Genomic DNA, 27752 nt, shown 5'->3' on the forward strand with positions numbered 1-27752 from the left:
CTCCAAGTTCACAACTCTTTCTAAAATACTGTGGGGCCCTATGTCCTCTCCCTATGTGCTGCAATCCACTCCTATGGCTCTAATTGTTATTTGAAATTAATTTATTAGAGAGAGAGTGAGCAAGCAGGAGGAGCAGCAGAGAGAGAGAGGGAAAGGCAGAGAATACCAAGCAGACTGTGTGCTGAACTGAGTGTAGAAACTGATGCGAGGCTTGATCCCACAATCCTGAGACCACAACCTGAGATGAAACCAAGAGTTGGATGCTTAATCAAGTGAGGCACCCAGGCACCCCACCTATGGCTCCAATTATGATCAATGTGCTGATGATTCCTAAATCTTTAGCCTAATATTCCAACCTTGCATTCCCCTTCCCAGGGCCACTGCCTTAGCTTGGGTTATCATTATTTCTTACTTGAAATATCTTAAGAGGTTGATCACTATCTTCAGTGTCATCCCCATTACATCACATCTGGTAGTCAGAGTGACTTTCCTAAAAAGCAAGTCTGTATTTTTATTTTCTCAATTTTTAAAAAGTTTATTTAAGTAATCCCTACCCCCAACATGGGGCTCAAACTCCCAACCCCAAGATCAAGAGTCATATACTCTTCTGACTGAGCCAGTCAGGAACACTATTTTTATTCTTTACTTGTATTCTCAACACTTTCCAGCAGCATCTTATTCCTGTTTGCCTCACATATGTCTCTTGGTTGCCCACACCCTCTTCAAACTTACATTAAACCGCCCTACTTGCTAAATGTCCTATCACCTCCTCCTTCTCCAAATGCTCACCCAGCCCTTCCATGAAGCATCTCTCTTATTGAATCTACTTTTGGAGTGCTTTGTAGAATCTACCATTTAATGCCTCTGCAAGTATTTTTTATCCACAAGAATCTAGTATGTATGTATGTATGTATGTATGTATGTATGTATTTATTTAAGATTTTATTTATTTATTCATAACAGACAGAGAGGGGGGGGGGCAGAGACAGAGGCAGAGGGAGAAGCAGGCTCCATGCAGGGAGCCCGATGTGGGATTCGATCCCGGGTCTCCAGGATCAGGCCCTGGCTGAATGTGGCGCTAAACCGCTGAGCCACCGGGGCTGCCCCAAGAATCCACTCTTTAACTGGACATTTAAAGGTGGTAAATATGATGAGGTCTTTGCTCTGAAGAAACTCATAGAAAATAAAAAAACTATCAGACAGATGTAAACCTTGAAGAACCACAAGCTATGGAGATCATTCAAACATGAAGTGGCAGAAAAACTGGATGGCAACTTCAGATGAGGAAAGGTTTCCCTGAGGGAGGTCGTATCTTAGTGGAGACCTGAATAACAACAAAAGGGTCAGGTTTTCTAGCCAAAGAAAACAGCTAAAACTACAAGACAGGAATGCAAAGAAAGCGTATGTGGATAAAATGCAGAGTTTAAAGAGGAGAATAGAAGAAGAGAAAACTGGAGAGGTTTTATATGCCAGAAGATCATAACTGGGGATCCTCAGAATTCAGAGTGTAAACTTGGACTGAGAATAAAATCTTTATTTTTATTAACTTTTTATTAAAAATCAGAATTATTAATTTAGATGCCACGCAATAATTGTGACTTTGTCATCAACAGAAATCATGGCTATTTTCATATTACTTTACAGTTGTTAGTGATTTTTAAATATAGTACTTCAAAATTAAGAATAGTTAGGAGAGCCACTGCTGGGCTTGTTATTTAGGATGTTAAATAAATCACCTACTACTTACCATTAAGTTCTTGGTATTTTGATAACTATTTTAACATAATTGGTTTTCTTTGTAATCCCACGAATTTAATTTTTATGCATTAAAACACATTAGACAGCTATCCATGGGGTTCACCAGCCAAAAACCAATTATTGAGGCAGACTTTTATAAGACTTGCTAAGGAATACTTTATTCTAAGTGAAATGAGAAGCCACTGGAAGATTTTTGAGAAGAGAGTGAGATGATATGATTTACATTTTAGAAAGATCACTCTGGCTACTATGTGGAAATAGATTGTAAAGGAGTAAGTGCAGAAGCAGGGAGACCAATTAAGTGTCCGGTACTGCAGTCCAGGTGAGAGATTTTGTGGCTTTACTAAACCTACATGGCTCCCCTTTCCACCCTATAATCCACTACTACTTTATTTAAAGCTCCCTGGAGGGACACCTGGGTGGCTTTAGCTGGTTGAGCGGCCAACTCCTGATTTCGGTTCAGTTCATGATCTCTAGGGTTGCAATGGTTCGGAGTTGGCCGAAAATTCTTTCTCTCCCTTTCCCCTTCCTCTGCTCATTCACGGTCTAATTAATTAAAATCTTAAAAAAAAAACAAAAACAAAACACACACACACACACACACACACACAAAAGCCCCCCAGAAGCCCTATGATCTCTCTGATCTCTAGACTTATGCTATGCCCTCTGCTGAAGCATTGTCCCAACTATCCTTTTTCTTCCTTAGGAGCTTAGATGCCACTTCTAAAAAGCCTTTTAGACTCCCTCAGACGGGGTTAAGTACTCACGTTTATGTGCTACTACAGAACACTCTGCTTAATCCTTACACTTACCTTTCTATAGCAGTTGCTGTTTTACACACACACACACACACACACACACACACACACACACACACCTTCCTCACCAATACTGTCACTGGTAAGGGCAAACATATATTACTGCTTACCTTTATATTCCCCAAATCCACTAGTGCTTGGGACATAGTAAGTTCTCAATAACTAGGTTGTGTAAATGTATTAATATTCAACTAGAAAACCGTTTTCCTCAATAATAATTTAGGGGTGATGCTCTTAATCTATCCTAAAAGTGTAGCAAATAATAAATTATGTACGTTATATGCCAGGCATAGTGCTAGTAGTTGGGAATTTGATAAGGACAATAGATAACAATTACTAGGCACTTAATATATGTAAACTAGTCTGCTAAAACACTTTAAGTATATTTTAATTGTTGGACAACTCTGTCAGATAGCTACAATAATCTGTGCCACCCCTCCCCCCACCCTTTTCAGAAGAGACAGAGGTTAATCTATTTGCTTAAGGTTACATAACGAGCGAGTGAGGGAACCATGAATTGAACCTAACAGTTTGGCTCCAGAACTTGATTCTTACCCTCTCTACTCTATTGCCTTTAATCTTAAAGAAGATATCCCCAAAAGGAGTTTATGATAACCTAAAAACAGATGTGGATAAGTAATTATAATACAGTCAGTAGACAAATGTACCAAATCCTTTGGCAGTAAAAAGGAAAGTGCAATTAACATTTCTTAGGGGAAAAGGAGAACGAAGTTGAGCTTACAGCAATGCAGATCTTAAAGGATGAGTGTGTGTGCTAAAGACTGATATAAAACAAGCTTTGTTGGAAACACCATGACTAGTGTGATCAGAGCAGAGTAGGTTGGCAATTGGAATGTGGGGTAACACTAGTAGAAATAAGGCAGGGGTTAAAGGTAAAAGCCTCTATGTGGGCTTGAATTCTATGTTTAAGGGGCTGGTCTTTGTGATAAGCAATAGAGGCCTATCTTATAACTACAAAGACTGACCCCCAATTCATTCATTCATTCATTCATTCATTCATTTAGATTTTATTTATTTATTCATAGAGACAGAGAGAGGCAGAGACACAGGCAGAGGGAGAAGCAGACATCATACAAAGAGCCTGAAGTGGGACTCGAGAGCCTGACGTGGGACGCGATCCAGGGTCTCCAGGATCACGTCCTGGGCTGCAGGCGGTGCTAAACTGCTGAGCCTCCGGGGCTGCCCAACCCCAATACATTTTAATGAAGACTTAAAAAACTGGGGGATCCCGAGGTGGCTCAGCAGTTTAGCGCCTGCCTTTGGCCCAGAGTGTGATCCTGGAGTCCCGGGACCGAGTGCCGCATTGGGCTCCCTGCATGGAGCCTGCTTCTCCCTCTGCCTGTGTCTCTGCCTCTCTCTGTGTCTCATGAATAAATAAATAAAATCTTTAAAAAAAAATTAAAAACTGTAATACTTGTAATTTTATTTTACTTTATTTTTTTTTAAATATTTTATTTATTTATTCATGAGAAAGAGAGAGAGACAGGCAGAGGGAGAAGCAGGCTCCATGCAGGAAGCCTGACGTGGGACTCGATCCCGGGACTCCAGGATCACGCCCTGGGCCAAAGGCAGGCGCTAAAGCGCTGAGCCACCCAGGGATCCCCAATACTTGTAATTTTAAAACATGCCAAATGATATGTGAAACAATTACCATTCTCACCAAATCTCTGACCTTACTATCTCTCTCGTCCCTGAGCTTTTCACTCAAACAAGGCATGGACAAGGACAGAAGATGGGACTATGGATAAACAAATCTGAGGAATGTCTACCGTACATACCACTCGGTAATAAGCACAAAACAAATAATTTTTTTAAGTTTTGATACAGCTGTCAAAGTGGCTAGAGCAAATTAGACTCATCAAAATGTCCTGCCTGCACGGACAGTTCTATTTCTGCCAATGAGTTTTTCAAGTAGTTGCTCAGGCCTTTTGAGGTCTCTGTGGCTTTAAGGGACAGGGAAAATGAAAACTAAGTAGTAGTTTAAGGAACACAGGTACCTGCTGTATCTGGTGAAGCATCTCAATGATCCGAATATAGTCCAAGTAAACAAGCCCAGATGTTTCCCAGTCCTGGATTAGGCTACTACGCTCTGGAGGTGCCAGGTCTTCCAAGAACCCCTTCAGGTAGTCATAGTTCTCATTAATGATGGCATCTGAAGAAACAAAATATTAAGCACTATGTCTACACAAATATGTGGTTCTCAAAAGTACACAGAGGACATGGCAGAAATCCAAAACAGGAAGGAAGGGGAAATAATGTAGGGTCCTACTAGAGAATTACAAGTAGATATCTTCAAATTCTCCAAAGAAAAATGTGGAAAATTTCTTGCTTCATTTCCTTAAACAGAGATTTCTGGTGTGTTTTGTTTTCTTTTCTTAAAATTAAGACATAATTGACCTGTAATATGATGTTAGTTTCGGGTATACAAAATAACAATTCAAAACTTGCATATGTTGCAAAATGACCACCACAATGTCTAGTTAATATGTTACAATAGTTATAGAATTTTTTTTCATTTGATAAGAACTTCTAAGATTTACTCTATTAGCAACTTCCTGTTTTTTAAAGATTTTATTATTATTATTTTTAATTTTTATTTATTTATGATAGTTACAGAGAGAGAGAGAGAGAGAGAGAAAGGCAGAGACACAGGCAGAGGGAGAAGCAGGCTCCATGCACCGGGAGCCCGACGTGGGATTCGATCCTGGGTCTCCAGGATCGCGCCCTGGGCCAAAGGCAGGTGCCAAACCGCTGCGCCACTCAGGGATTCCATAAAGATTTTAAGTAATCTCTACATCCAATGTGGGGCTTGAACTCAACCCACGACCAAGAGTTGCATGCTCTTGGTGTAATACAGTGCTATTAACTTTGGTAATGTATATTTGTAAATATACACCCACATATATAGATGTATAATATATGTATAATGTATATTTCATCCTCATGACTTATTTATTTCATAACAGGATGTTTGTACCCTTAGACTTCATTCATTCATTTTGCCAATCTCCAACCTCCTCTGGCAACCACCAATCTTTTCTATGAGTCATTTTTTTTTTTTTAAAGATTCTACATATAAAGTGAGATCATACAGTATTTGTCTTTCTCTGATTTATTTCCCTTAATACTGTGAGGGTCATCCATATTGTTGCAAATAGTAAGATTTCATTCTTTCATTTCATTCTTCTTTATAGCCGAATAATATTCTGTTGTATATATATACAATACAAATATATATATATACATATACATACACACCACTTTTCCTTTATCCATTCATCCACTGATTTTGTTTCCCTATCTTGGGTATTGTAAATAATATTGCAATTAACATGCTGGTGCACATTTCTTTATGAGTTGTGTTTTCGTTTTCTTTGGATAATTACCCAAAAATGGAATGGCTAGATCATATGGTAGTTATACTTTAAATTTTTGAGGAACTTCCATATTGTTTTTCATAGTGGCTGTGCCAATTTACAGGCCCACCAACAGTGTACAAAGGCTCCCTTTTGTCCACATCCTCACCGACCTTATTATTTATCTTTGACAATAGCAATTCTAACAGGGATGAGATGATCTCACTGTGACTTTGATTTGCACTTCTGATTAGTGACATAGAACGTCATTTCATGTAACTGGAAGCCATCTGTATATGTCTTTAGAAAAATGCTCAGATCCTCTATTTTTTTAAAGATTTTGTTTTTTGCTCTTTTTATGAGTTCTTTATTTTGGATGGTAACCCTTTATCATTCCTATGTTACCTTTTCATTTTGCAGATGGTTTCCTTTGCTGTGCAGAAACTTTTTAGTTTGATGTAGTCCCATTTGTTTATTTCTGCTTTTGCTGCCTTTGACTCTGGTGTCACAACCAAAAAAAAAAAAAAAAAAAAATCACCACCCAGATGGTTGTCAAGGAGCTTACTGCCTATGCCTATGTTTCTTTTCCAGTTCAATACTTTCAGGTCTTATAGTTTAAGTCTTTGCCCATTTTGAGTTAATTTTTGTACCTGGAATTAGATAGTTAGTGATCCAGTTTCATTCTTTTGCATGTGGCTGTCCAGTCTTCTCAACACTATTTATTGAAAAGATTGTATATTGGGGATCCTTGGATGGCTCAGCGGTTTAGTGACTGCCTTCAGCCCAGGGCGTGGTCCTGAAGTCCCGGGATCCAGTCCCATGTCAGGCTCCCTGCATGGAGCCTGCTTCTCTCTCTGCCTATGTCTCTGCTTCTCTGTTTCTGCCTCTCTTTCTCTCTCTCTCATGAATAAATAAATAAAAATCTTAAAAAAAAAAAAAAAAAAAGACAAGACTGTATATTCTTGGCTACTTTGTTATAAACTAATTGACCACATATGTATGGGTTTATTTCTGGGCTCTCTAATCTGTTTCAATGATTTATGGTATCTGTTTTCAGGCCTGTATCCTGGTGTTTTGATTTACTATAGCTATATAATTGAGTTTGAAATCAGAGAGTGTGATGTCTTCAGCTTTATTCTTCTTTCTTAAGATCACTTTGGCTATTGGAGGTCTTTTGTGGTTCCACACAAATTTTAGCGGTTTGTTCTAGTTCTGTGAAAAATGCAACTGAAATTTTGAAGGGTTATACTGTATCTGTAGATTGTTTTAGGTAGTAAGGATATTTTAACAATGTTAATTCTTCTAATCCACAGGCAAGGAGTATCTTTACATTTCTTTGTGTCTTTAATTTCTTTTTTTTTTTTAATTTTTATTTATTTATGATAGAGAGAGAGAGAGAGAGAGAGAGGCAGAGACACAGGCAGAGGGAGAAGCAGGCTCCATGCACCGGGAGCCCGACGTGGGATTCGATCCCGGGTCTCCAGGATTGCACCCTGGGCCAAAGGCAAGCGCCAAACCTCTGCGCCACCCAGGGATCCCTAATTTCTTTCATCAATGTCATAGTTTTAAGGATATAGGTCTTTGACCTCCTTGGTTAAACTTCTTCCTGGATATGTTATTCTTTTGATGCAATTGCAAATGGGATTGATTCCTCTGATAATTCATGATTAGTGTACAGGAATGCAACAGATTTCTACATATTGATTTTGTATCCAGCAATTTACTGAATCCATTTATTAATTTTAACAGTTTTTTGGTAGAGCCTTCAGAGTTTTCTGTATATTGTATCTTGTCATCTGCAAATAGTGACAGTTTTATTTCTACCTTTCTTGTTTGGGTGTCTCTTTCTGTTTCTTTTTTCTTTCTTTTAAAGATTTTATTTATTTACTCATGAGAGACACACAGAAAGGCAGAGACACAGGCAGAGAGAGAAGCAGGCTCCATGCAGGGAGCCCAATGTGGGACTCAATCCCGGGACTCCAGGATCATGCCTTGAGCCAAAGGCAGACGCTCAACCGCTGAGCCATCCAGGTGTCCCTCTGACTTCTTTTTGTTGCCTAACTGCTCTGGTTAGGACTTCCAATACTATGTTGAATAAAAGTGGTGAAACTGGGAACCTTTGTCTTCTTGATCTTAGAGGAAAAGCTGAAAGCTTTTCATCATTTTTAAAATTTTTATTTACTTATTTATGAGAGACAGAGAGAGAGAGAGAGAGAGAGAGAGAGAGAGAGGGGCAGAGACACAGGCAGAGGGAGAAGCAGGCTCCATGCAGGGAGCCAGATGTGGGACTTGATCCCAGGACTCCAGGATCACACCCTGGCGGAAAGCGGTGCTAAACCGCTGAGCCACCCGGGCTGCCCATGAAAGCTTTTCATCATTAAGTATGATGTTAGCTATATGGTTGTCATATATGGCTTTTATTATTGAGGTATGTTCCTTCTATACCAATTAGTTTTCATCATAAATGGATGTTGAGTTTATCAAATGCTTTTTCTGCATCTATTGAGATGATCGTATGATTTTTATCTTTCATTATGTTAATGTGATGTATTAACATAACAGCCCTGAGATCATGACCTGAGCTGATTTGTAAATGTTAAACCACCCTGGTTATAAATCCCACTTGATCATGGTATATAATCCTTTGAATGGTTTATAATTTGGTTGCTAATAATTTGCTGGGAATTTTTGCATCTATGTTTACCATGGATATTAGTCTGTACTTTCCTCTTATAATGGTATCCTTATCTGGTTTTGACATTAGGGTAATGCTGGCCTTATAAAATGAGTTTGGAAATGTTCTCCCCCTCTTCTATTTTTTGTAAGGGTTTGAGAAGGATTGGTATTAATTCTTTGAATGTTTGGTAGAATTCACTAGTGAAGCCATCTGGTCCTGGAGTCTTCTTTGTAGGGAGTTTTTTGATTACAGATTTAATCTGCTTTACTACTAACTGGTCTGTTCAGATTTTCTATTTCTTTATGATTCAATCTTAGAAGGCTTTGTATGTTTCTAGGAATTTCTCTAATTCTTCCAGGTTGTCCAATTTGTTGGTATATAATTACTCACAGTAATCTCTAATGATCCTTTGCATTTCTACGGTACCAGTTATAATGTCTCCTTTTTTCATTTTGGCAAATAAAATTTCCTAAAGCCACACAAAATTTAACATAATTCATGCACATTAAGCATATCCTTGGCAAATGGTAACATAATATTACTGTCAATCCCTGCCCCTCTAGCCCTTCATCCTGGCCAAGTTTCTTCTGCACAGAGAACTTTTGCAAAGTGTAATCTGATTCAAGACTGCAAAATTCTATATAGAAATAATCTTTGGCCTGATTAATCATGGGGTTCAGAGGTTGGAAGAATTTGGGGTGATTCCAGGAGACATGGGCCCTGGTCTGAAGCACTTACCAGAAGCTAAGTGCTTGATGATGAATTTGTGGCAGCGGTTCCAATGTCCAGCTTTAAATAAATAGAGGGCCTCCAAGTGCTTGTCAGATTCCATGTGTGCTCGCACTGCTTTGGCCTCATTAATCCACTCAGCAGGCACACAAAGCTTTTGAGTCAGGAAAGTCTCCTTAGCCCAAGACTCAGGGGTCTCTACTAGTTGGCAGTGCCGGGTAAGCAGCTCTCGAACAGCCTTCTCACGCATGCTGTAGGAAGAAAGACAATGTTGAATAAATCCTATCTTCATTGATGGAGAAGGCTCCCTCAGACAGCATAGAGTGACCCCTGAGATAGTCTCTTAAACTGCAGGTCTTAATGCTTAGTGGAGCACTTCAAACTTCACTTAACACACACACACACAAAGCCATCATATCATCATTTATTTCTTAAATGAAATAGAAGTATCTTTCTTTTTTTTTTTTAAAGATTTTATTTATTCATGATAGTCACACAGAGAGAGACAGAGAGGCAGAGGCACAGGCAGAGAGAGAAGCAGGCTCCATGCACCGGGAGCCCGACGTGGGATTCGATCCCGGGTCTCCAGGATCGCGCCCTGGGCCAAAGGCAGGCGCCAAACCGCTGCGCCACCCAGGGATCCCGAAATAGAAGTATCTAAACACATTATATTTTCATGATAAAAAAATACTGAAAACTAATACTCTAGGGAAGGTTGTCCAGTGCTAAGGAAACGCTTTCTCTTTTTTTTCTTTTTCTTTTTAGTAACAGGAGATCAAGGACCAGGATAGGAGAATCCTATTCTCCACAAAGTCGTTCTTTGTAGTTCATTCTTAACCTTCTCCCTTCCTTTTCTCCCATATGGTCAGTATAGGTAAACAAAGTAGTTTTTAAAGGTAAGGTATCTTCCAGGTCCTTGTTTTTTTTTTTTTCCCTTCAAAACCATCAGCTTTCCTAATTCATTTTCTCTCTGCCTCTAGATTTAGGCTACCCTCACTCTTTTTGGTCTCAAGGTCCCTTAAAGAGAGCCCGTTTATATCTGGGCCAGAGGACCAGCTGTTGATTTATTTCTTTTTCTTTTTAAAGATTTTATTTGAGAGAGAGTGGGGGCATGGCAGGGGTAGTAGTGGGAGGGAGGGAGAGAAAGAGAGAGAGCCTCAAGTAGACTCCACACCCAGCGTGAAGCCCAACTCATGGCTCAACCCCACAGCGCTGAGGATCATGACCTGAGCTGAAATCAAGAATCAGACAGATGTTCAATGAACTGAGCCACCCAGGTGCCACAAAGGACCAGATTTTTTTATTTTAAAGATTTTATTTATTTTAGAGAGAGTGAGAGAGAAAGCATGAGACAGGACAAGCAGGGGGATCAGCAGACAGAGAGGGAGAAGCAGGCTCCTTGCTGAGCAGGAAGCCGGATGTGAGGTTCAATCCCAGGACCCTGGGATCATGTTCCCAGAACTCTGGGATCATGACCCGAGTTGAAGGCAGATGCTTAACCAACTGAGCCACCCAGGTACCCCCCAAAGGACCAGATTTAAATATCAAATCAAAACTAGTCTCATCTTAGAATCTTTTCTGAACATTTTTTTCAAGGACCTTTTCAAGGCTTTCCATTGAATCCATTCTCAACTTCTTCATTTCTAAGATTCTTTATCAAGGGGTGCCTAGCTGGGTCAGTAAGAAGGGCACGCCAACTCTTCATCTCAGAGTCCTGAGTTTGAGCCCCATGTTGAGTATAGAGATGACAAACATACACTAAATTGAAAAATTCATTTAAAAAAATCCTTCATCAGGAAATAGGATTTGCCTCCCTAGATCCTACTCTGAAACACCATTATTTTTTTTTTTTAAGGATTTTATTCATTTACTCATGAGAAAAAGAGAGAGAGAGAGAGAGAGAGAGAGGCAGAGACACAGGCAGAGGATGAAGCAGTCTCCACACAGGGAGCCCTACGCAGGACTCGATCCCGGAACTCCAGGATCACACCCTGGGCCAAAGGCAGGTGCCAAACCACTAAGCCACCCAGGGATCCCCATCAGTTATTCTTTTAGCCAGTCTTTTACCATGTGATATTCCTATTAATTTGTTTAAATAAATTCAAAGGAAAGTATGAAGGCCTTTTTCTTCCTGGTAAGGGAGGAGAAATTTTTTTTTTTTTGAGGAGAAATTTCTTAAAGAGAAGACTGTGCTAGATGCTTTATATTTTCATTCCCTTTAAAAGAAAAACATTTTTTTAAAATATTTTATTTATTTATTTGAGAGAGGAGAGCTGGGAGAGAGATAGAGGGGGAAGAAGAAGGAGAGGGAAAGAATCTCAAGTAGATTCTGTCCTGAGGATGGAGCCCCACATAGGGCTTCATCTCATGATCCTGAGATCATGACCAGGGCTGGAACCAAGAGTCAGATGCTTAACCAGTTACTGAGCCACCCAGGAGCCCCTTAAAACTTGTTTTTTATTAAGTAATCTCAATACCCAATATGGGGCTTGTACTTATGACTCTAACATCAAGAATCACACACTCCACCAACTAAGCCAGTCAGGCACTCCTACTTTTCCTCCTTTAATCCCACAACCAGCCTTTGACTAGGCAGAGATTAATATTATGATTTTACAGATAAGCAAGTATATGATGGATCTAGAATTAAGATCCATCTGTAAAACTCAACTCCTTTCCAGACTATATAATATGACAACGAATGGAGTATACTGATTAAGAGCACAGACTCTGGGTGTCTTGAGTTGGAAGACTTTGGCATTTACTAGCTATGTGACCTTGAGCAAAAATTACTTAATCTCTCTGGGTTGCAGGCTGCCCATCTGTAAAATAGTGATTATAAGAGTGCTTATAGATTCCTTATGAGCATTAACTGAGTTGATATATGTAAAGTATTTACAACAGAGTATAAATACATTTAAAAGTACTATATGACAAAGTACTATATAAACATTTTTGTTATTAGTGTAATGCCATGCTACTATCATTAACAAAATGGAAAAGTTTCTAACTTTATCCCAGTCATACCATGGAGATAAGGTTCTTTTAGGAAAACATTAGGCAAGTAAGCAAGGATATACTTATAAATATGATACTACTAAAGTTGAAAGGTAGGTGTGGGTGGATGACAAGGGAAGGCCAGAGAGGGAGAAAGCCAGCAGACAGAAGAAGCAGGGGCCCTCCCTGCCAACTCATTTCATCACTCAACAGATCCTCTGAGGCAGCTCAGCAGCATTATTTCTGCATAATTCCTAAGCATGCCACATTCCAATGAATCTGTGTCTAAGTTAATGGAGTAGCCCTATGTGGACATGTCCTTCCCTTTCCTGTAATTATTCCTGTTCCTGTCTAAGGTTTTCCCTGATTACTGCAGTTCCCAGAGATCTCTTCTCACTTCTCCGACTACTGAGAGATCTTATGATAAACAGAATTTGCACTTATCTCAAGGCAGTCTCACTTCTAACTTGTTCACATGAATATAGAGATAACTGCAGGCTGAACTCTCTTGAGGTTTATCACAAGGCTGAACCCAGAATACACTCTAGATGCTTACTTGCTGAATTAAATGCTAGGAGACTGATGCGACTGGCATTGCCTGGTAGCACTAGATGTATAGTGGGTTCATACATTCTTACTCACCTTGAGTTGTCAATGTGTAGGAGGACAAAGACGGCCCACTCCCAGAGCCCCTCACTTTCCAGTTGGCCAGCATAACTGGTCTGTAGTACACCCTCACATTGTTCTGAGAGATGAGTATAATTAAGAGCCCGCAGCACCTCCCACAAGTGCCAGCTTAGGCGGTAGTCCAAAGGATCTGCTGTTACACTTCGAGGCTCCAGCAGCTGGTTGAGATCATAATGTCTGCAAAGGAAAATGTGCTGAGAGTTATCATATCAAGGAAGCAGACCACCTGCACTGAACAGGTCAACTATTCTGGCTATGGTTTAGAAGATAATAAAGGCAAGCATATGACAACAGAAGCATTACTAGATGATCTCCCTCTGAGACTGTACTGTATCAATCTACTTGTAGGTTCAGCAAGATTACAGATCCTACTAAAAATGAAGGCACCTCCTCTTTTGTGGTTGTGTGATTGGACAGGCTTGCTGGTATTTGTTTGGCTTAGATATTTACCATCCCGGTACATGGAGTCTTCACAACTCTTAAGTCTTCATTTTTAACCATTTGTGTATTTTTAAGATGTTATTTATTTGAGAGAGAGAGAGAAAGAGAGCGAAAGAATGCATGAGTGGGGGGGGGGGGCAGTGGGGAGGGAGAAGCAGACTTCCTGCTGAGCACGGAAGTCTGATACAGGTCTTGATCCCTGGACCCTGAGATCATGACCTGAGCTGAAGATGGATGGTTAACCGAGTGAGCCACCCAGGTACACCGATACTTTTCTTAATCATTTAAAACACATAGGTATCTTACAATCTTTCATACTGTTGTATTATATGAAATGGCTAATTTTCCTCTTTGTTTAAGCAGCTAACTATTCTTCACAATGGTTATTTCCTTCTTTTTTTTTTTTTTTAAGATTTTATTTATTTATTCATGAGAGACAGAGAAAGAGAGAGAGAGAGAGAGAGAGGCAGAGACACAGGCAGAGGGAGAAGCAGGCTCCATTCAGGGAGCCCAACATGGGACTCGATTCTGGGTCTCCAGGATCACGCCCTGGGCTGAAGGCGGCACTAAACTGCTGAGCCACCTGGTCTGTCCTCGTTATTTCCTTCTAAGGCTTGTAATTTCTATCTCTGATTTTGTCTCCAGTGGGGTTTTCTTTATATAAGGAAATTCAGGTACCCTGAATTTTTAAAGTGTCCCTATCCAGACTTTTGGTCTTTCTTCTACTGGGAGCCCAAAGATTTTAATGGTCCTGGATCAGTTTCTGTGTAAAGTTCTTAGCTTGTAATTCCCAGATCGTAATTAATATAAACTCAGATCTCACACCTGCAAATTTTAGGGCTTAGATTACCAATCAATAACTTTTTCTTTTCACCTAAGATCCCAGACTTTTTATAACTTCCTAACACTTCCCTAAGTAAAGAACAAAAGTTTTCATGATCAGTGTTGCCAAATTGAACTTTTGTGGGATGATGGAAATGAACTATAATCTGCCCTGACCAATGACAGCCAATAGCTACATGTGGCTATTAGACACTTGAAATGTGGCTATTGTGAATGAGTAACTAAATTTTAAAGTTTACTAAAAGAGTCATATGTGAATAGCAGCCATTATGTTGGAAGTGAAAATTCTAGACTATGTGATTGGGACAGAGTGTGGATTTTACGTAAAGTTTTATTTAAAAAAATTTTTTTTAAAGATTTGTATTAAAAAATAAATAAATACCGATTTTTATTTATTTATTCATGATAGAGAGACAGAGAGAGGCAGAGACACAGGCAGAGGGAGAAGCAGGTTCCATGCCGGGAGCCCATCACAGGACTCGATCCCGGGACTCCAGGATCGCGCTCTGGGCCAAAGGCAGGCGCCAAACCGCTGAGCCACCCAGGGATCCCCCTATGTAAGGTTTTAGTCATAGCAATTCTACCTTTCTTGAGAACAAGGTTTTTACTATCTCCTGGCTCCAGTTTCTCTATTTCTAGTACCTTGAGATACTTTCTTTTTCTTCTTTTTTGACATTAAAAAAACTGACATACAGTAAACAAAACATATTTAGAATGTACAGTTTTTTCATTAAGTTTTCATTAAGCTTTAACATATGTACAAAACTGAAATTACCAACCAAGGTGAAGATAACAAACATACTCATCACCTTCAAAAGTTTCTTTATGTCTCTCTGTGAGCCTTCTCTTCCTGCCCTCCTTGCACCCACCCTTCCCAGGCAACCACTGATCTGCTTTCTGTGATTCATCAGTTTGCATTTTCCAGAATTTTATGTAGATTGGAATCATATAGTAGGTATGTTTCTGGTACTTTTTTGTCTTCTTTCAAAACCAAATAAAATTATCTTGTGATTCACTATGTTATCTTGTATATCAATAGTTCATTCTCTTTTATTGCTGAGTAGTATTCCACTACACAGATATACCACAGTTTGTTTAGCCATTTACATAGTGATGGGAATTTGGCTTGATTCCCACTTTTGGACCATTACAAACAAAGCTGTTACAAACATTTGTACACAGACATGTTTTCATTCCTTTTGGGTAAATACCTTAGCGGGCATAGCTGGATCATATGCATGCAGGTGTATGGCTAACATTCTAAGCTGCCAAATTGTTTATCAGAGTGCCAATAACATTTTACAGGGATCCCTGGGTGGCGCAGCAGTTTGGCGCCTGCCTTTGGCCCAGGGCGCGATCCTGGAGACCCGGGATCGAATCCCACGTCAGGCTCCCGGTGCATGGAGCCTGCTTCTCCCTCTGCCTGTGTCTCTGCCTCTCTCTCTCTCTCTCTATGTGACTATCATAAATAAATAAATAAAAATTTTAAAAAAATAACATTTTACATTTTTTCACCAGCACTGTATGAGAATTCCAGTTGTTCCACATCTATGACAACACTTGGTATAGGTCTTTTTATTTTAGGTTTTTTAAAGTAAGCTCCACGCTGGGAGGAGCTTGCACTCAAGACTTTGAGATCAACACCTGAGCTGAGATCAAGAGTCAGAGGCTTACCTGACTGAGCCACGCAGGTGCCCCTAGGGCTTTTTAATATCTAGGCGTTCTAATAGGTGGTATCGCATGATGGTTTTAATTTGCATTTTCCTTTTGCCTATTGATGCTGAACACTTTCTCTTGTGATTGACATCTAAGTCTTCTTTGGTAAAGCAACTATATAAGTATTTTTCCCATTTAAAAATTGGGTTGTAAAAAAAATAATAAAATTGGGTTTTTTTTTTTTTTTATTATTGAGTATTAAGAGTTATTTATATGTTCTGGGGATGCCTGGGTGGCTCAGTCAGGTGTCTGACTCTTCATTTCAGCTTAGTTTATGACTTCAGGGTCGAGAGATTGAGCCCCATGTCAGCCTCCAAGCTCCACATTTAGCATGAAGTCTGCTTGTTCTTCTCCCACCCCACCCACTTGTGCATGCTCGCTCTCTCAAATAAATAAAATCTTAAAAAAGAAAAAAAAGTGGGATCCCTAGGTGGCGCAACGGTTTGGCGCCTGCCTTTGGCCCAGGGTGCAATCCTGGAGACCCGGGATTGAATCCCACATCGGGCTCCCGGTGCATGGAGCCTGCTTCTCCCTCTGCCTGTGTCTCTGCCTCTCTGTCTCTCTGTCTCTCTGTCTCTCTCTCTCTGTGACTATCATAAATCAATAAAAATTAAAAAAAAATTAAAAAGAAAAAGAAAAAAGTTCTTTATATGTTTTGATACAAGTTCTTTATCAGTTCCACAAATTACAAATATATTCCCCTAATCTGTGGCTTGTCTTTTCATTCTCCTAACAGTTTTTCAATGACTAGCAGCTTCTAATTTTTTTGGTCTAGTTCACCAATTTTTTCTTCTACAAATTATTTATTTGGTGTCAAAAAAATGTTTGCCTAACTTACAGTTGCAAAGACTTTCTGGTTTGGTTTCTTCTGTTTGCTTTATGGTTTAAGTTTGAAATTTAGATTTCTGATCTATTTTGAACTAGACAGATAGTAGAGGTAAGCAATAAAACCAAAAACTGGAGGTAGACCAGACTAATCAAGGAAAAAAAAAAAAAAAAGAGAGAAAGGAAACATATTAACAATATCAAGAGAGAGATACAGGGATCCCTGGGTGGCGCAGCGGTTTGGCGCCTGCCTTTGGCCCAGGGCGCGATCCTGGAGACCCGGGATCGAATCCCACATCGGGCTCCTGGTGCAGGGAGCCTGCTTCTCCCTCTGCCTGTGTCTCTGCCTCTCTCTCTTTCTCTCTGTGTGACTATCATAAATAAAAAAAAAAAAAAATTAAAAAAAAAAAAAAGAGATACAGTTACAGATCATACATACAGACATTTAAAAAAGATAATAAGGAAAATGTTATGAATAATTTTATGCCAATAAATTTGGTGACTTCAGGAAAATAAATTTACAGTTTAAACTTCTCTTCATTTTCTTTTTTAAGAAAATGAAAAAACAAGCCCTTATACAAGTATAATTGCAAAAACACATTTATAATAAAGGAGTAATATCCAGAATATATAAAGAGATATTGAAACACAAGACAACTCTATTAAAAAATGGGCAAAAAAAATGTGAATTATACTTTCACAAGGAAGATATATAGATGATGGTAAATAAGCATGTGAAAAAAATGCCTCAACATCATCAGACATTAGGGAAATGCAAAAAAAAATTTTTTTTAAAGATTTTATTTACTTATTCATGAGAGACAGAAAGAGAGGTAGAGAAATAGGCAGAGATATAGGCAGAGGGGAGAAGCAGGCTCCCTGTGGAAAGCCCAAAGTGGGACCCTGGGATCACACCCTGAGCCAAAGGCGGAAGCTCAACCACTGAGCCACCCAGGCACCCAGGAAATGCAAATTAAAGCACTACTTTAGGGCAGCCACAGTGGCCCAGCGGTTTAGCGCCACAGCCCGGGGTGTGATCCTGGAGACCCAGGATTGAGTCCCATGTTGGGCTCCCTGCACGGAGCCGGCTTCTCCCACTGCCTCTCTCTCTGTCATAAATAAATAAATAAAATCTTTAAAAATAAATAAATAAATAACTTTAGTTATTTATATGTTTCCACAATATAAAACTATACTATCTGGGAGCACCTGGGTGGCTCACTCGGTTCAGCACCTGACTTCAGCTCAAGTTATGATCTCAGGGTCCTAGGATGGAGCCTCATACAGGGCTCCCTGTTTAGCAGGGAGTCTGCTTGTCCCTCTCCCTTTGCTTCTCCCCACCTCATGCTTTCTAATAAATAAAATCTTAAAAACAAACAAAAAAGTGTATTATCCTTTAACACAGCTACATATTTAATACTTAAAAAGTATTTAAAGAACTGAAATAGGAATTAGTTATGACTGAAAAAAATCCCTCAGTTTCTGATATATGCAAGAGTTCTGCTGAAATTGTTTTAAATAACTGAATATAATAAGATGCCACTATATGCTCATTAAAATGGCAAAATTTTTAAAAATGACAAATTAAAATTTAAAAATTTAAAAATTAAAAAAAAAATGACAATACCAAATTTTGAAGAGGATATGGAACACCTAGAGATCTAGGTGGGAATGTAATACAATATGAATACTTTGGATATAAATGATCAGGACACATTTATTCATAACAACCCAAATCAAGAAAAACTATCCATCAACAAATGAATAAATTATGCAATAAAAATCCTTCTGTTAATACACATATTAATATGGATAAACCTTAAAATCATTATGTGAGTAAAACAAGCCAGGCGCAAAAGTTAACAGAATGATCCTAATTATGTAAAAATCTAGAAGAGCAAAATTATTCTATAGTAAAAAAAACTTAGTTGTCTTGGGGTGGGGACTGATTGCAAAAGGGAATGAGGGAACTTTTGGGGGGTAATATAATTGTTATCTTGATCATGACAGTTACATTATAATGAAATGCACACTTCATTATTTATAAATTGTATCTTAATTAAAATCGATCAATTCTTAGATTTCTAACTCTAATTCCAATATTCTTCGCATTCAACTACTATAAATTATACTTTAATTTATACAAACTTTTGGCAATCTGGCCTCACATTAAAGGGAAAAAACTCAGGAAAGGACTCCCTAGGGCTGATTAAGCTCTCAAATGACTATCATGCATGGCTCTGACTTACCTGTCACTATAGAGTTTTAGAAGGTGAAAGCAGACATCTTGAAGTGGTCTCTGTGAATTTTGCTCCTCCTCTATCACATAGCCAGAGCCCTCCAGGTATGAAGGAAGTGGGGAGCAGGCATATCTGTCAGCTTCAGAGGAACTCTTGAGGGGAAGAATTTGATAAAACAATACATCAGTCGTGAGTGTATTTCACTAGATGTGATCATGTATCAATTACTTAGGCACATGTATTAAGAATGATGACACCCTAATGGAATGTGTCAAGATCTTCAGCTTATTTTAAAAGATGACATGGCCTACCTGTCTTCAAGGGACTATCAAAGATTTTGGATAGCTGTCATCAATCCTCATATCTCTCTTGTCATAATTCTTACTACACTCAGTTTCTTTAGTGTTCTCTTTCTCCTGACAAATGATATCAGAGACAGTAACTATTGACAGGAAGAAAAGAACTGAAGAAATGATGGCTTTGAAAACACTAATAGTGGTACCTCAGTGGCTCAGCTAGTTAAGTGTTTGACTCTGGGTTTCAGGTCAGGTCATGGTTTCAGAGTTGTGGAACTGAGGCCTGCGTTAGGCTCTGGGCTGCTGTGGAGTCTGCTTGGGATTCTCCACCTCCCTCTGTCCCTCCCCCTACTCCTTGCACTCTATCTCTAAAGAAAAAAATATATTTAAAAAACCCATATTAATTATATTTTTAAAAGATTTTGCTTATTTTAGAGAGAGAGCATGAGGGAGGGGGGAGCAGAGAAGTGGAGGGAGAGGAGAGCAAATCTCAAGTAGACTTCCTATTGAGCACAGAGTCCAATGCGGGGCTCAATCTTATAACCCTGAGAACATGACCTGAGCTGAAAACAAGACTTGGATGCTCAACTAACTTGGCCACTCAGACACCCCTCACATTAATAATACTTAAACCTCAACACTGTCAAGGCATATGAAATGTGATATTTAGAGGTAACTTTTTCAAGCCTGCTAATTTGGGGCTATACCAATCTTTTTTTTAATTTATGATAGTCACACAAAGAGAGAGAGAAAGAGAGGCAAGACATAGGCAGAGGGAGAAGTAGGCTCCATGCACTGGGAGCCCGATGTGGGACTCGATCCCGGGTCTCCAGGATCACGCCCTGGGCCAAAGGCAGGCGCCAAACCGCTGCGCCACCCAGGGATCCCGGGCTATACCAATCTTGAGGTTGGGCTATTATCTCAAGGAATTCCCAAAGGAATAAGACAGCACTAGGAATAAAGAAAATTCCTCTCATTTGGGGGCAGGAAAACAGCTTCAGGAAAGTCAACTGTGGAAACGTCATATTAAATGAAATAGAAGCAGTCACTTAGACAATTTTAAGAGTAGCCCTATCCGGAGGCAGGAGAAAAGGAAAGTTTCCCATCAGATTTCCTGGGTTCATTTTTTAAAAAATATTATTTATTTATTTATTTGTTCGTTTGTTTGAGAGAGAGAGAGAGAGAGAGAGCGCGCAAGCACAGAGGGCGAGGAAAATGGAGTAGACTCCCCACTGAGCGGAGAGCCTGATGTGAGGCTTGATCCCAGGATCCTGAGATCATGACTTGAGCCGAAGGCAGACACCTAACCAACTGAGCCACCCAGACACCACTCCAGGGTCCATTTCAATTTTATGGTACTTTCAAAAAAAGCAGTTAGGAAAAAGTATTATGAAGTGTGACTTGGATGGTTTTTTCTCTGCAGTACTTTTCTGGCAAAAACAGGACTTCCCCCATGACTATTGGTTGGCTCTACTGGACAAAGATACCTGAAATGCTTCTTCATACATGCTGAGTGCCCTGGAAATGGAGGCTGTTGGTGGAAGCAAATACCAAAGATGGACAGCCAAGGCACGTTTCCAATCCAAAAATGAGCACACATTGATCTGTCTGTGCTCTGTGAGCTGCCATACCTGGAAAAGATAAAATCATCATCAAGCTATGTGTTACACATTACCTTGTTACTGCCCAAATCTGCAAGTTACTCACTTATTATTCAAGTAACATTTTTTTTTTAAACCCAACATGGGGTTCAAACTCATGATCCCAAGATCAAGAGTTGTATGCTCTACTGAGCCAGCCAGGTGCTCCTGTTAACATTTTGCATGAACTAGGTTGGCAGTGTTAACAATCCAAACATAAAATACACAGTTCCTTAGTGGCAGGTGAGAGGGTGTATTTGGACAACTGGTGCTCTGAGAAGAGACGAGAACCACAGAGTGAAGAGGAGGTTTTTTTACTGGCCAGAGTTGCCATCTTATAAAACTTTAAATTTATGCATAAATTCTGACCAGCTATTTCATTTTTGGAAAGTAACATCGAGAAGTCAATCATGTAGGCAGCAAAAGAAAGCCTGCTTATGATAATTATGGTATATTACCCATAAAATGAACAGAAGTGGCTATTAAAAAGAATGATGCTACATGACATGAAAAAATGTCCATAAATAGTCAGTTAACTTGCAGAACTTCTATGTATAACTGATTTTATTGCAATATACACACATGTATAAATATGCACACATATATGTTGATATAGACTTAAAAATGTCTGGAAAGAAACTACAAATTACCACTATGGTAAGGGACATAGTGAATTTTAATGTTTTATTTCTATGTAACCAGTTCTTTTTTTTAGAATGTACATGTTATATCTTTGTAATTTGAAAACACTTCCACTAAAACTTAAAAACAAGTTAGTTAGTTATGTGTCACGGTATACCATTTAAAAAGATAGCACTTTCCCTTAACCTCAAGCCATCTTGAATTTATAAGAAAACTTTATGCAAGTTTATGGGAAAAGAAGAAAGTACCGGTTTTCCAGCCAACAACGCAAAGATCCGCAGTCTCTCATCCTGGATGAAACAGTTAGCTTGGAGCTGTTGCCAGTCCACCAGCTGCATGGTAAGCAGCTCCCGGATTGACTGGCTACCCACCAACTGGGATAAAAGAAGGGCAAGACGATGATCACCTACAAGAGAAACAGAAGTTCTCTGGTGATCACTGAGGACTAACAGACTTGGGGAAATACCTGGGGGAATTATCTTCTTTCTTCTAGTCCTCAGGAGGAAGAACCTTACACTGTGACTACTTTCTGCAGTAGTGCCAAAATACTGATGGAGAGCTTACCATTTTCTGCTTGGGTAGAAAATATTCAAAGTAGATTAACCTAAATTACATATAGACTGTATAGTATACAGAGTTCAATGATAGATCTGTTACTTCTGCGACTCTAGATAAAGTACGTCATCTGTAAAATGGAGCAAAGTATTATCTGATTCAAAGGTTTATATGGTGAAAGCTGAGATGACATAACTGAAAACCTGCCCAATTAGAAAAAGCTATTCACAGCGCAAGTGAAGATGAATGCCAGAGGAATTGGATCTCAGCTGAAGGACAGTATACCAGTTACTGGACTTTCAGCAAGTGGACCTTTTGAAGGGCATGATCTTTTTCAAGAAGGTTTTCCTTGTGTGAACTTCTGCTCAGTCATCCTCTTGAATTACCAGAAAAAAATCTGTTTGCTCCCTAAAATTACTGAGAAACCCAGGCATTCCTGATGTATAAAACATGAAAAGTACGAACAGATGAGAATTTTTGCCTTAAAAAAAAAAAAAAAAGAAAGAAAAAGGGCAGCCCCAGTGGTGCAGCGGTTTAGCGCCGCCTTCAGCCTGGGTGGGATCCTGCCTTCAGCCTGGGTGTGATCCTGGAGACCCAGGATCGAGTCCCACGTCGGGCTCCCTGTGTGGAACCCGCTTCTCCCTCTGCCTGTGTCTCTGCCTCTCTCTCTCTCTCTCTGTCTCTATGAATAAATAAAATCTTAAAAAAAAAAAAAAAAAAAACAAAACAAAAAGAAAACATATCCAACTATATGGTACTGAGAAATGGCAAACTGAAATCTAGAGGAAAAGTCTATGTGTGCAGTATAAAGAGAATCACTGACTCTTTCACTCTCCCAGGTCCAATAATCTTTTACTACAAATTTTTAATTACAAAGGCTGAAGCAATAAAAAGATTCTTGGGGCACGTGGATGGCTCAGTGGTTCAGCATCTGCCTTTGGCTCAGGGTGTGATCCCGGGTCCCCAGATCAAGTCTTGCATCAGGGTCCCCGCAGGGAGCCTGCTTCTCCCTCTGCCTACGTCTCCACAACTCTCTGTGCTTCTCATGAATAAATAAATAAAATCTTTTAAATAAACAAATAAATAGATTCTCATTAACCAGAAAGTGAGGGGATAGAAATTCCAGTTAATGAAACTTCCAGTTAAGCTGTACATTAAGAGAAAAATGTTTAGTTTCAGCCCTTACAACAAACCTCCTAGAAGTCAAGTCCTTTTGTTTTTGTATATGGGTCAGCGCTTACACGTCTATATAAAGTACCATCCTGCCACAAAAGTTTCCTTCACAAACAAGAGAGGCCTAGAGGACAGAAATCATGCCATCGGGAACACATCTGGAAATGTGAGGCCAAGTGGTCTCTCTGCATATATGTAATCAAAGCATGACTGGACTATGATTCATGCAGTGAGTGCTGTAGCCCACTTGACCATGAGCTGCTGGTATTCTAGGTGACAATACTAAAGGAAAAAAGAAAAGATATTTAAGTGTATCTAGAGAACCCAAAAGAGAGGATTTATTGACCAAGATGTATAAATATCTTGGTCACTAGAGATGGCTGAGTTCAGAGCTTAATACAATCATTCATTAAGAGCCTGTCTTAGCTTTAATTACACAGTTAACCAACCAAACTGCTTCTGCTAGGCATCCTTGACTTTTCAGAGACTTTCTCATTGATGAGGACATATACTGAGCAAATGGTATAGCATTCTAGGGTACTCTCTCAAATTAATTTTAATGTATGGTACAGGTAAGAATATATACTAATCTGCATATGAATATCCAACTAAAAGACTATTCATATTTAAATTACCTTGGCACTTTTGTCAAAAAAATCAACTGAATAAAAGTGGAAGGATTTTATATTTGAAATCCCATTTCCATCATATTTTTCTATGCTCATTCTTATGCCAGTACCACACTGTCTTGACTGCTGCAGTCTTATAGAGGTTTTGAAATCAGATAGGTGTTGTGTTGCATGACTTTGTTCTTTTCCAAAGCTGTTTAAAGATTTTTTACATTTTTTTTTATTTTTTACATTTCTAAATAATGATCAGCCTATTAATTTCTGCAAAAATGCCTGCTGTAGACTTTGAGAGAAAATGCACTAAATATACAAATTAACAACCTGAGGTTCATAATGCATCAGTGCTTCTCATTTTGAGTGGTTTTGTTCCCAAGGGAACATTTGGCAATGTCTAAGAGGTATTTTCTGGTTGTCACAGCTGAGGGTAAAGGACTTTTAAAGGCAGGGGGCAGGGATGCTGTTAGGTATCTTGCAATGCCCAAGACAGCCTCAACAAAAAATTACCAGCCAAAAATGACAATGGAAAAAAAAATAAATTAAATAAAAAAAAAATGACAATGGTTCTGTAGCTGAAGTGTATTCCGCAAACGTAAAATATATTTCTTCATTTATGTAGATCTTTATTTCCTCAGCACTGCTTTATAGTTATAGTACAAGTCTCATTTTTGTTACATTTATTCTTTAGGTATTTTATTCTTTCTGATGTTATTGCGAATTCAATTGTTTTTCTAATTTCATTTTTGGATTGCCTGTTAATAATAAATAGAAACAGGGATCCCTGGGTGGCGCAGTGGTTTGGTGCCTGCCTTTGGCCCAGGGCGCGATCCTGGAGACCCGGGATCGGATCCCTCGTCGGGCTCCCGGTGCATGGAGCCTGCTTCTCCCTCTGCCTCTCTCTCTCTCTCTCTGTGTGACTATCATGAATAAATAAAAAAAATTAAAAAAAAAAAATAATAATAAATAGAAACACAACTGAATTTCATATTCTAATCTTGAATCCTGAGACCTTGTGGAACTATTTAGTCCCACTGCCTTTTCTGTGCATTCCTTGGAGCTGATATATCTACATACAGAATCATGTCATCTTTGAAAAAAGACAGTTTTACCTCTTCCTTCTTAATCTGTATGACTTTTGCTTCTTTTCCTTATCTGATTACACGGTCTACAACATCCATTACAATGTTGTATAGAGATGGTATTCCCCAACTTACGGTGAAATCAGTCTTTCAACTTTCTCTTATTTTTTTTATTTAAAAAAAAATTTTTTTTAAACGTTTATTTATTTATGATAGTCACAGAGAGAGAAAGAGAGAGAGGCAGAGACACAGGCAGAGGAAGAAGCAGGCTCCATGCACCGGAAGCCCGATGTGGGATTCGATCCCGGGTCTCCAGGATCGCGCCCTGGGCCAAAGGCAGGCGCCAAACCCCTGCACCACCCAGGGATCCCGTCTTTCAACTTTCAAGTATGATTTTAACTGTAGGTTTTTTGTACATCTGGTTTGATATTAGGGTAATAATGCCATCATAGAACAAGGTGGAAAGTGTTCCCTCTATTTTCTGAAAGAGCTACAGAGGATTGGTATTGTTTCTTTAAAAACAGTGTTTACTGGGACGCCTGGGTGGCTCAGTTTTGAGCTTCTGACTTTGGCTCAGGGCGTGATCCTGCGGTCCCGTGATTGAGTCCCACATCAGGCTCCCTGCATGGAGCCTGCTCCTCCCTCTGCCTAAGTCGCTGCCTCTCTCTGTCTCTCATGAATAAATAAAAAATATTAAAAATAAATAAATAAAAATAGCGTTTACTAGTGAAGATATATGGAATTTGGCTTTTCTGAGTGAAGATTTTTAATTATTCAATTTCTTGTTATAGATCAATTTGGATTATCTACTTTTTCTTGAGTCAGTTTTGGTAATTTATATTTTCTTAGGAATTTGTCAATTTTATCTAAGTTGTTGAACTTGTTAACACAGAATTTCTTATATTTCCTTTTCTGTAGGGTTAGTAGTGATGTTCTTTCATTTCTATTTTTTGGTAATTTGTCTTTCCCATTATCAGTGTAGTCAAAGGTTTGCAAACTTCCTTAATCTTTTCAAAGACCTAATGTTTGGTGTTACTGATTACTGTTTTTAATGGTGTCATTTTCATTGATTTCTGTTCTAATCTTTACTGTTTCTTCTCTTCTGCCTTTTGGTTTAGTTCTTATTTTGTTAGTTTCTTAAGGTAGAAGCTTAAGTTATTGATTTGAGGTCTTCTTGTTGGGTAGGTATCAGGTAACACTGACAGTATTCAAGTATTTTACATTCTTGATACTCTATTGAGTTGTTCTATCAATTTTTAAAAGTGGAGGTAGTGAAGCAAAAGTTTTTGATATGGTGAAAGGTAGTGCCTCGCCAAAAGCCTAACCATAAAGAAAAGAAAAAAAGGAGGAAAAAGAGTTTGTGAACAAATAAATCTAAGGACCAGACTTCCTTAAGATCCTCTTATGCTGTACATATATGTGTTGGTGAGCATAACTTTATAAAAAAGGCCAATCCTAAAGACAAATTTTCAGTACAAAAATATATGAAGACCACAAAAGGCATTGAGCTAAACATGTAGTGATAGTGGAATGCAACTAGTCATGTATGTAAGTTCTTGATTCTAGCTTTTTCTATGATTTGTTCCTTACAATCCAAACTGGCCAAGTCCTCCAAAAATAAATCCAGTTCAAGGCTCCAATTAGTTGGTTTCAGATGAGTTAGGTTTCAGTAAAAATGTTTGATGAGGGATCTTATTATACACATAGATTAAACTGGACTATGCCATTTATTATTATTATTATTATTTTTTAAGATTGTATTTATTTACTCATGAAAGACACACAGAGAGTCAGAGACACAGGTAGAGGGAGAAGCAGGCTCCATGCAGGCAGCCCGACACGGGACTCGATCCCAGGTCTCCAGGATCACACCCTGGGCTGAAGGCAGCGCTAAACCGCTGAGCCACCCGGGCTGCCTGTCATTTTTTATTCTTAACAAGATTTGTGTCTGGATAATTATTAAGTACTTGCTGAATGCCTCTCATTAGTGGAAGGGAAACTAAAAAAAGCATTAATATATAATGGGAAGTCCTAAAAAAAAAAAAGTAAATATCTTAACCCAGAAGTTAAATTTACATATTTATTTACTTGAATGAAGTAAGTGAATTAATGTAAAATACCTATGTTTAATAGGTTTGGAGTGTTACTTATAGTGGAGGGTGGGGGGGCCTAAATGTCAAAAAAGGAATTCAGTAACATGGTACATTTGTAGATTAAAAAAATACTAAGAACCATTTGACTATAATATTTATATCATAGAACATGAAAAGAACACATGATACACACAGTAGGATACCATCTTTGAAAAATTTACATGCATATTTACTTTGCGTGCATTTACTTTGTGTGCACAATTTTTTTTTAAAGATTTTATTTATTCACGAGAGACAACAGAGAGAGGCAGAGCATAGGCAGAGGGAGAAGCAGGCTCCCTGAGGGAAGACTCGATCCCAGGACCAGAGGATCATGATCTGAGCTAAAGGCAGATGCTCAACCACTGAGCCACCCTGGTGTCCGAACCCCCACCTACACGAATTTTAATATACCTTATATATTCCAAAGTAAACAGTCCAAGTACAAGCTGTACATTGAAATGTATATAGTAAATGCTAAAGGACTTAGGTGATTTGGGT

The 27752-nt window shown here is 38.9% G+C and overlaps 1 protein-coding gene across 4 annotated transcripts in view; it reads right to left on the bottom strand.

Annotated features, from left to right (window-relative positions):
• Nucleotides 1–27752, bottom strand: part of NUP98 (nucleoporin 98 and 96 precursor) — a 118341-nt gene that overhangs the window by 2196 nt on the left and 88393 nt on the right. For all 4 annotated transcript variants that reach the window (XM_038568780.1, XM_038568779.1, XM_038568777.1 and 1 more), the window contains exons 26-31: nucleotides 21935–22092; nucleotides 20892–21035; nucleotides 19118–19260; nucleotides 12999–13220; nucleotides 9369–9610; nucleotides 4595–4749 (exon numbers count right to left, since the gene is read on the bottom strand). In XM_038568780.1, coding sequence (XP_038424708.1) covers nucleotides 4595–4749; nucleotides 9369–9610; nucleotides 12999–13220; nucleotides 19118–19260; nucleotides 20892–21035; nucleotides 21935–22092 — 1064 coding nt within the window. The remainder of the gene's footprint in view (nucleotides 1–4594; nucleotides 4750–9368; nucleotides 9611–12998; nucleotides 13221–19117; nucleotides 19261–20891; nucleotides 21036–21934; nucleotides 22093–27752) is intronic.

The sequence above is a fragment of the Canis lupus genome, chromosome 21, assembly GCF_011100685.1.
Source record: "Canis lupus familiaris isolate Mischka breed German Shepherd chromosome 21, alternate assembly UU_Cfam_GSD_1.0, whole genome shotgun sequence".
Taxonomy (NCBI): Eukaryota; Metazoa; Chordata; class Mammalia; order Carnivora; family Canidae; genus Canis; species Canis lupus.